This window comes from Silene latifolia, chromosome 2, assembly GCF_048544455.1.
Source record: "Silene latifolia isolate original U9 population chromosome 2, ASM4854445v1, whole genome shotgun sequence".
Taxonomy (NCBI): domain Eukaryota; kingdom Viridiplantae; phylum Streptophyta; class Magnoliopsida; order Caryophyllales; family Caryophyllaceae; genus Silene; species Silene latifolia.
This window is the reverse complement of record NC_133527.1, coordinates 26301504-26312516: the sequence shown is the minus strand read 5'-3', so window position 1 is coordinate 26312516 and position 11013 is coordinate 26301504. Positions and strand designations below refer to the sequence as shown.

Genomic DNA, 11013 nt, shown 5'->3' with positions numbered 1-11013 from the left:
GTTAACTTTCTTGCAGGATTGATTTTGGGGTCGGGAAATCATCCTGACTCAGGTTATGTGACGGCCATGTATATATATGTGTTGGGTTATGACAGGCTTTATAAGGAATTTGGCCTGTGGGTACTCGACAGAGTACCCCATACTCTATCGAGTAGCTGCAGGAAGGAAAGAGAAAAAGTTTCTGATCTTTGGGCTACTCGATCAAGTAGCCAAGACACTCGATCGAGTAGCATGGCACTCGATCGAGTACCAGTATATACTCGATCGAGTAGCACTGTTACAGGAGATTTTCGAAAATTAAAAGTGTGTAATTGTTTGATAATTGCGAGCTTGATGTTTAACATGGTTAGTAGTGCGTAGTAACACCTTTGAGCCGTTAATTTCATATGTTGGAAGTCACGTTTGAAGTTTTATAAGCGTATTTGTCACAATTAGTGAAGCGGTAATAGTTTCTTGTTACTTTAATGTTGCATACGCCCTATTACGATCTATTTATCGGAGTTATAACTTCTTGTACACTTGTGCATACCATATTAACATGCGTTGTCGACGGTGACTAGATATTCCGGAGGTTTGTGTATGATTTCTAATTTAACAAGTATATAGTTAGTGAGTAATGTCCATAACAAATAATATGGTTTTATTTAATGTTATGATGCAAGTAATAGGTAATATGTGTTGTAATTTTGGTGGTGAACTTCGGGGACGAAGTTCCTTTTTAGAGGGGAAGAGTAATGTCGCGAAATGAAAAGGCTGTTTTTTAATTATGTTTTGCTTGTTTATAATGTTTCGTTGGTTAATTATAAAATTTTCTGAAGTTTAAGTGGTTACTTTAGTTCTGTAAAGTGAATGTGATTGTATGTTTCAAGAGACGGTCATGAAGAAATAGTTATGGTGCGATGAATCGTAATTTAATCACGTTGCTGAGTAACATGGTGGCATTAGTTGTACAGCATGAAAGTTGATATGAGACATGTTCCGGATCGATAGTGTGATAGTTGTTACCATATGTTGGGTGATCGTGAGTTGTGCTTTGCATTGCGAGATTGATGTTTTATATAATATATAGAGTAACGGTTGACGGTGATAATGTGTGTATGATAGTAGTAAGAGTCGTTACGATTAGAGCGTAGATAGTGATGATGATGACATGGGGGGATGGTATTCCTGGGGAGTTATGACTTGAATAGGAAGAATGGCTATGTCGTGTTTTCCCGTGTCTTGTGTGTTGAGATAGGTGAGTTGAACTTCGGGTACGGAGTTCTTTTAAGAGAGGAAGACTGTAATACCCGCCTTTTAGAGACCCTTTGACCAGCATTGACTGACCTTGAGAGCGGGAATAGTCTTAGAAAGGCGTGCCAAGTTATCTTGGGTTACGAGTTTGGAGTGGTACTCGATCGAGTAGCTTAGTTACTCGATAGGGGGCCACTCGATCGAGTATGTTGGGTACTCGATCGAGTATCGAGTTTTCAGCGAGGGTTTTTAATCGCGTTTTGTTAAATGCGCAAATCATTTCCGCCTCATTCTTCCCATCCATCAGTCGCCTCTTTCCCTTCCCTTCACCACAAAACCTCCATGGAAGCCCCTTTGAAGGTCCTTATGCCTTAGGAGAGCGTAGCTTGAGTCGGGTAGCGGTCTTTTGCCGGGTTTCTCCTTATAGGTATGTCATAATCATCATCACTTTTCCCATCGTTGCTTTTAGGGTTTGCTTGGTAGTAATGGATGGTCGTATTATCCTTATAGGCTTTGCTTGGTTGCTGGTTATGGCATGTGTCGGCGTGGATTGGTTGCGATTGCTTAAAGGTAGGTTCGCCTACTCAGTCTCTGTAGATAGTCTAGTGTGTCGATCGTTGTATCATTGTTGTTGATATTGTGATTGTGATTGTTTGTCTGTGGTTCTCGAGATGCGTTCTCGACTTAGTGGAGTCACTTGCGGGAGTGGCTTCACGCCCTAGTTTCGCCCTTCGTGGAACCCGCCACGGAAGGGGATGTGCACATTAATGGGACAGAGTTATCGCTCGGTATGATGAGCGGGGCTTAGGTGGGAACGGCTGCGGTCCCCCACTAGCAGGGCTGGTCCAGTGGACAGTCGGTGACGGAGATGGAGTGGAGTGCCTGATTGTGACCGATTGTCTTGTGTTGTTTTGATAGTTGTTGGTAACCTTGGTGTGTCTTATCTCAGTACTGACCTTGTGTGGTTGTCTTGTTTGTTTATGTGTCTGCCGTGATCCCTTATGGTGAGCAGTCTGTTTTAGCAGGTGTTGATGTGGTTGCTAGCTGAAGCCCGGGCAGGGATGAGTCGCCACGAAAGTTAATAGTTATAGCAAATAGACTTTGAGTTGTATCTTTTATACCATAGTTGGATAATTCACTTGTAAAGTAACGTAATAGTTCTTTTATCGGCATTTGATCATTACTATCCTCGGGCAACCGAGATGGTAACGCCCTTATATGCTAAGGAAGGCCTAGTTAAGGCTCCTCTGTATATGGGGGTGTTACACGTAGGCAGTCCTTTCTTACACAAGAAGGATACAACCATAACACCCAAACAAAATTAACCAAACCTCAGAACTACGATCTGGCTTGATTTCACTTCACGTGAATACGTAGGCAGTCCTCAAGGACACAACCATCCCCACTCCCAACTTTCAACCTCAATTATCAACCATCAACTTTCAACCTCTATTTCAACCTTCCAGCCTCAATTAACATCCCTTCCACAACCAACACCTCTATACTGGGGGCTCCTTATTGTCGCTCAGTCTCCTTTTTACCAAATTTCAGAGTCATCTTCTCATCCTGGGGGCTTCTCTTCCAAGATGACACCCTTCCTTTATTCCTCTAAGTCTAGCTAGTACTCGGTCCGGACAATGACAAAGATCTTAGATCAATTCTCCAAGTCATCGTGCCTCAAGAGGGCTCTCTTTTGCAGCAAACGGTGGCGAAAGAAGTCCTAGTAGACAGATGATCCATGGCTAATGCCTTGCCTTTATAAGCCTTCATCATTCTTGCAATTCTTATACCTTTGGAACCGATACGCGTTGCCACCCACACTTGGCTAGGGGTTGCACATACTTAAACAAAGTCTGTCAAAGTCATCCCTGTGTCGCGTCAAATCTAAGTTAGTGTCGCGTCAGTCAAAACTAAGTCTACATTTCGCGTCGTGTCCTAGTAGGTCTATGTCATGACAAGTCCTATGTCTAAAGCCCATTGAATATGCATAATGCATTACAAACGACAAATTTCTTTGAACAAGTTTTAAACAACTTTTATAAAGAAACAAGTTTTGCAAAACCTATGTGTTTCCTCATTCGATGTCCATGTAATAATCGCTTACGTGCATATATTAGTTTGCATTCTTGCGTGGCTAGTAACCATGCAGATAAGTATCAGAAGCATTACTTTATCAAGACCTCGCTTGCCACAACGAGCGAGTACTCTTTGACAGGTGTTTCGACACACCTCTATTCTGTTCCCCCAATGAGAGTACACGGACAGACATTCCCTTTCGAGACATGGAGATCAGTTCCTAAGATTTATCACCCAACGAGAGTTTTCTTGAGGACAGAAACATGCAGATTCCCTAGAGTAATCACCCAACGAGAGTTTGCTTGAGGACAGAAACATGCAGATTCCCCAAAATCATCGTTTTATTTCCCAGTGAGAGTTTGCTTGAGGACAGAGAGAGGCAGATACCCCCAGGTGATCCTTCATATCTTTAGGTAATCCTTTTCAGGATAAACCCTCATATCTTTCAGGTAACCTTTTTGTTCACTCATGTCACTAATCAATCATTCGTCCGTGTAATTAATTCGTTCTAGTTAGTTTCATCCATGTTTATCGCTTTCATGACCGTTAATCATATGTAAATAACCTATTAATCACTTCCATCCGAGTAAATATCATTAATCAATCATTAAATTAACCAACGAACGTTAACGACTTGCAATTCCGGCTTCACAGCCAGAACTGAGCCAAGGAACAGACGCAACAACTGCTGCGCCTCTTCCAGAGGGCGCAGCTCTGCTGCGCCTGTTCCTGGTTGATTTCTGTCTCTGAATTCCCGTGTTGTCTTGACTTAGTTTATTTAATTACGTATTAATTAACTACTACTCGTATTATCACCCTAATTCCTGTTCGTTAATTTATTAATTTATTCTTTCTCAAATTATCCGTTTTAAAAGTATTTTCGACATAAATCATTAATCCAATGTAATTATTGTAAATTTCTTTATTGTAATTTTCTTTATTGTAATTTATTGTATTCCTTGTATCATATTGTATGCCTTCACATGTAATCAACCTTAAATCCTACTTTGACCCAATTGCATGATTAAATTATGTGTTTACCGACTTAGTATTAATTCTCACATGTTAGGATTAAAACATTGGATGTTGCATTGCATGCATATAATCGACGATATATCGAGTATAGATGATGTCCCTAATCATTAGTAGAGGTCGCTATCGAGGCGGGCGGGATTAGGTGTTCGATCAAAAGAGCTTCCTAATACGTACCCTCACCCCTTACTCCAGATCTCTGTGAACATCCGTGTTCATTGGCATCCACGAGAGTCATTCTAGACATAGAATGCTAAGGGTAACAATTGCTTGGTGTTCATGTCTCTACTTTGTGTCTTGACATGGGACGAGGTATTCGAACGATTTCCAATTTTCCACAATAAATTGGTGGCGACTCCACTAATGCAAACGCTTGTTCTCTCTCCCAAACTTCCCCGTGGGCCCATTGTCCACAATATTTTTTTACATGTTATTTATGGTTCATACTTTCAACTTTTTTTTATATATAATTTTGATAGAAAAATCGTTTTTTTTTTGCCAAAATAATTATATAAAAAACAAACACTTTTTTAGTCGAATAAAGTCTATTATAAGGAGTTCTCAAGTTTAGCAAATTTAAATTTTCCCTTTTTAATTTTTTTTTTTTGAGAATTGCTAAAATATTTAGAAGAAAAGCTTATTATTAGAAAAGAAAGACATTTTTAAGAGTTAGTTTTTTTTTTTATAAAAAATCCTATGATGTGAATTAGTTTCCAATATTTTAATTTAAATAGGGGAATTAAACAAACGGGACATTTTAATTTAATACCTAAAACATTCTTACATGTTAAGACTGAATTTCAAAAACTTATGGAGAGATTTCAAAAAAAGAGATGACTGAGTAAAAATTTCAGGGTACAGAGCTGAGCAAAAAATCTAATTACTCGAACCGATCCAAACTTTTAGATATCCGATCCAAAATTTTTGGTTTTTGGATAAAACATTTGGATATCCAATCCGATCTAAAACTATATTTTTCTATTATTTACTATTTTTTCTTTTCATTTATTACCATTTTTTATTTAATGAGTGTCTTTAGATTGTATTCCTTATATTGGGGTTGTATGGATTCCCAACATTGCAGTGTTGGATTATTATTTGTAAGTGGTTTCATTTTTTTCGTTTTTTTTAACTTCTAGCGCTATTTAAAGTATAATTCTCAGAAAAATACTCCCTCTATTCAACTCCACTTTACATGTATTCTTTTTTCGTCCATTCAACTCTACTTTACATGTTTCCTTTTTAGGCCAAGAAAATAATCATGTTATCCTTATTCACACTTTATATTCACAAAAAATGTCATCCATACCCCACACTAATCCACCATAAAACCCAACCTTTATATTTTTTTAACATTTTTAACCCCACCATTCTCTTTCCCTATGTACTTTTTATAGTTTTTTTAATCCGTCCCTTAATATCCGTGCAAAAAGCATACTTGCGAGGTGGAGTTGAACGGAGGCAGTACACTTTATCTGGTATAACAACGTAACAAAGTTTAAAATATTAGAAAAATATATAGTGGTATTTAAATTTTATGTCAAAATAATTGTAGACGATGGATACGATAGTGTTTCAACCTTAATTTTCAAGTAAATTCCAAAATAAGGATATCCGCATCCGATCCGAACATTGGACATCAGAAACATTTGGTTTGGATATGGATATCTGACTTCGGGGATTTATAATCTAAATATCCAATTCGAACTAGCACTTTAAATTGATATCTGATCCGTGCTCTATCCTTAATGAAATTCAGTACCACCTAGTGGTACTATTCATTTTCCCTAAAAGAAATACTTAATGTAAATTAAGTGTAACATGTCGCCGAAACAATCTAACTAATAAGAATAATACTTATTTTATTTATAGTTTATTTTCGAATTACACTTTTTACTTAATAGAATACTTTTTTCATTCCATTTGTATACATTTAGATTCTAATACTCTACATTGTTGACTAGTAGAAATAACTTCATTTAAACGTAATGAATTTTAGTGAAAGATAAATCAAATGATGGTGCGCTTAATGAACGCACCAATAACCGCATACTCATGAACTCCCTTGGTAGTCAACCCAGCCCTCAACAACGGTGGCATGAACAACCGTACACCAGTAACTATCACAAACCCCACCGTCGCGATGCCCGAGATCCACCGAGGGACCCTCACTTTACCACCAAAGTACTTTTTAAGGATCACCTCGACACAGAGGCAAAATCCATGCAGGAGGAAGAACCATGTAACTTGGAACGTCGGTGTCAGGCGCCCAAGGTAGTAGAATATGAGATCATGGTAGATTCCTGACACGCTGAATGAGGCCATTACCCCAACCAGCTTACCCATCTCCTGGCCTACGAACTTGGATGCGAAATTCAGCGTTGGGAGGTACACTGTAGGCCTTAATATGCTGGTCACCATAATATTCCATCTTCTACCCCAGAAATCTTGTAATGAAGTCGATAACAAGGGTTCGTTGAATTGAGGTTCGAGGTCAAATCCTAGAAAAACTTTAGCTGATTTTGCAACACATGCTAAGATTAACTCTAATGCAAAATATATGTGAAAACCATGTAATGTGGATAACAACTTTTCTGGTAACTGATTGCTGTAATCATAGGTTTTAACTATGACAGCTAACAAAATTACTTTGATGATGTAATTCCAAGGTGAAATCTTCGGTTGTGTTTTTGATTTGTGAGAAGATGGGTAGGATTTATTTTTGGTTTCATGATCTGGGTCGTTTTCATTTAGTGATTCCTGCAGGTATTTCTGTTTCAGATTCGATGCTGTTTTAAGAGGTGAATCTGTATGTAATTTGATGGGTAAACCAGCAACTAAAAGGAAATTATTGAATGAGAGGGGCGGGTCAAAAGTAAGAGGAGGTTTACCAAATGCAAAAAGCAAGAGCTTGAAAGTTGCAAGCCAAGAAATGAATAAAGAAGTGAAGACACATAGATGAAGAGAAGTTAGATTTAGAGGCAGGGCGAAAAACAAAGCGATTACAGGAAGTAATGCTATTAATCTTGCGAAACCTTTGGGAATAATCTTGCCGATGATATAACAGTAACTCAAAGATACAAAAATTGATAACCATACCTTAACAAAGTTGCTAAACTCATCTTCTGCTAGCTCAACCATCTTGGCCTAATACCTTAGTCTTCCTATTTTGGTTTGTTATTCGGACTTGTATACTACGATTATTGGAGTGAGTTGCCATTTATAGATGTTTGATTCAAGAATTAGACCTTGACAGTGACCTGTGAAGTGTGATTGTTTCAATGAACAATGTGTCTCAGAAAAAACTCATGAATCATGATTCCCACGAAGGACTGAAAATGCATTCTATCAATTATTGTCCCATGAATTCGACGGTCGTCGTATTAAAACCAACATAATACGGAGTATCAATTATTGGCCCTTGGATTGTACGGGTTCGTTGCACTAAAACCAACGTGCTACGGAGTTTCAATTATTGTTCCTCCTGAATCATGATTCCCACGAAGGTGTAAGGATCCAGTACACACAAGTTTAAGACAAAAGTACTGTAAAGAAGCAAGTTTTGAATAGAACACGAGCACTTCACAGTGACATGCGAAGTGTGATTGTTTGAATAAACAATGTGGTCTTAAAAGCTACTCATGAATCATGATTCCCACTGATAACACATTATTTTACGTTTTTTTATCCCACATTTTATCTCTTATTCAATCTAAATAATAACTCGAGTTAGTATTATTCTCTTATTTTCGAATAAAATAGAATATTAGTGGTTTTATGTTAACTAGTGTCAATTTATATTACTTCTCGAAATTTTGGTACTGCTCTTGGACATTTATTTTGTAGGTACCAAAGTGGTGCGAAACCGAGTGAACAAAGCGGGTTGAGTCGAGCAAAACCGGAAACAAACCATCCTACAACAAGTCCATGACCAATTTACTTTACGTTCCATTTGCTGCTCTATATCCCAATTTCATATCACTAGAAGAGCATTTGAATTGTCCCTTATTGGGCTACATGACCTTAGTCAATGCTAGGCTACCTTGAGAATTACATGTGTTTTCAGGTAGTTGGGTATTAAACTTGGGATACCGACTTTCGAACCCGAGAGGGGGGTTAGTTGGGATAGCTAGTGTCCTATTATGAGCCCGAGAGGGAGTTAGTAGGCGAATTAGAGGCGTTTTTCACTTTACACATTACCTCAATAATTAAATAACGGGATTATGATAGTAAATGAACATGTCGGAGGTGAGATCGGATCCTAGGCTTTCCTTTATTGTTTAAATCACTTTTCATTACTTGTTTACTTAGTTTAGTAGTCGTAGTTTAATTTATTTTTAGTTTAGCAATTAGTTTAGGGTGCTGATTTTCGCAGTACACATTTTACTCATTACAGTACACTTTGGACAATTATACCCTTCTCATTTCTCCTCCTATTTTCCCTCTCTAATCTCTCTCTAATTTTTTCTCTCTAATTCAAATATCAAAGCCACTACTTATGCGGTTGTTGATAAATTAGTTTGATAATTAATAAATTATGTAGTTCATAAATTATCTTTACAGCATGTACGTACTACATTCAAAAAAGACATTGAATAGAAACAAATCAAAAGCATTGATGCATACAATGATACAGTACATTGAACAAAAAAAAAATCAACCATGAATGATAAATCATGTACTACGCATCTTGGCCGACCAACAACACTACATACCACTGGCACTGGCCACCGTTAAAAACAATATGACTGACGCATAGTATCTTGCCGTCCAACCTTTCTCGTCCAACCGAACGACTAACACCGATATTGTTGTCGAACTGCCCCAGTGCCCCTCCATCCCCCACCTATCACCGTACCACTTCTCCATTACTACAGTACCGCCGTACGACAAACAACAGTACCACTGTATCACTGCTCCAACGACGACTCTCACGTCGTCGGCCGACGACCGTCAAACCACACCGGCAACACCTGGCCATAAACCACCACCGACAAACCCACCATGCCATATAAATTATCTCTTAATTATTTTAGGCATAAACCTTAATTAAAAAGGAATAAAATTGTAAAAAAAGGTCAATTAAATCATTAACAAGGGATTAACAATTAAATACTCAATCTCCATTCGAATAATTGTTCATAATTGAAAATTTTTAAGGAAGTTGAATAAAGTTAAAGTTTAACAATTGGAGAAGGTAAAGAGGAGGTAGAGAGAATTAGGGTTGATGATTTTTAGTTAGGGGTAGACAAATGGAAAAGTTGGTCTAAAAAGTACTATGATGAGTAAAAATCGTACTGCGAAAATAAACTACGTTAGTTTAATATTAATCAATTTCATGATTCACGTAGCTAACTTATAATCTAAGACAAAACTAATACTCAAATTGATCTCCTTGTGGTTCGACCTCGACTACCCTACTACATTAGTTGAGTTATTTGTTTGATTTGAGGAGTGCGACAAACCCACTATCACCCACGAAGATGTAAGGATCCAGTACACACAAGCTGGAAGGTCCAGTTTGTGCTCCTCAGCAAATCTCTCTAGTAACGAGCATATCCGTCACAAGTTTGCGACGGGTCAGCTACTACCCATGTGGTTAGATAAGACAAAACAAATTGTTATTTTTCAGACACTTTGTTTCTGCCTTATTTACCTATTGGGTAGCACTTGACCCATCGCAGTCGTAAGCTTGCGACGAATATGTCTGTCACAAATGTTGGGTTCCTTCCTGCACTAAGAAATCAAGTATCCTTCATGCACTAAAATCAACATACGAGTATACGACCATCAATTATTGTCCATGAATTGGACCAACGTCGTATTAAATCTAACATATTACGGATTACTATTAATTATTGGCCCTTGGATTGTACGGGTTCATTGCACTAAACCAACATACTACGAAGTATCAATTATTGGTCGTTGGATTGTATAGGGTTCATTGCACTAATACCAACATACCATTGTAACCAGCATTAAAAGTTAAAACGTTGCTATTTAAAACTGTCAAATTAACAATTTATGTATATGTAGACACCTCGTTTCTGCACCTCCCGCAAACCACCCGGTGATGATTGGGCCGCATGTTTGATTCGCGGAACGATTTGTGACAGTTCGTAAGATTATTGTCAAGTGTTTGCTCAAATATTAATGTCAACCTCTTAGTTGTCATCTACGTCCCGATACTGTCGTTTTGGCGATAAATTAGAGTATATTCGAGTCCGGTCAAAAACCGTCTCCATTTTCTGATAACTGTTAAATCCCGAGTCAGAATGTTCTGGAATGTTCCGGATATTTCTATTCCATATTTCACAAATTTTATCTTTTGGCAAATAATATCCCGTAATATTCAAAAGATAACCGAATTATTTCCGTCCTACCATAACTCAAACACGGAAATCTTTCTTCAGCAGGAGGAAACATCCTGGGAACAGACGCAGCAGGTGCTGCGCCTCTTCCAAAGGACGCAGTGGCTGCTGCGCCTCTTCCCAGGCCCTTCTTTGCATGATTTACGTATATTTTTTATATCTTTCCGAGATTCACTTCCAAAGGGTCTCCGAAACCCTATTCCTTCACGTGATTAGTATAAAAAGGAGCCTTCGCTCCTCATATTTCTGACGCGAGTGTCCGCCCTTCTCTTCTCCCTTTGCATTCTAGACTTCGTTCTTA

General features: G+C 38.1%; 1 protein-coding gene across 1 annotated transcript; it reads right to left on the bottom strand.

Moving 5' to 3' along the window:
* Positions 1 to 6183: 6183 nt before the first annotated feature.
* Positions 6184 to 7939, bottom strand: LOC141642507 (acyl-CoA--sterol O-acyltransferase 1-like). Its single transcript, XM_074451342.1, has one exon. It carries the CDS (start codon positions 7480 to 7482, stop codon positions 6352 to 6354), a length of 1131 nt encoding a protein of 376 aa, XP_074307443.1. The 5' UTR covers positions 7483 to 7939; the 3' UTR covers positions 6184 to 6351.
* Between the last annotated feature and the right edge of the window lie 3074 nt (positions 7940 to 11013).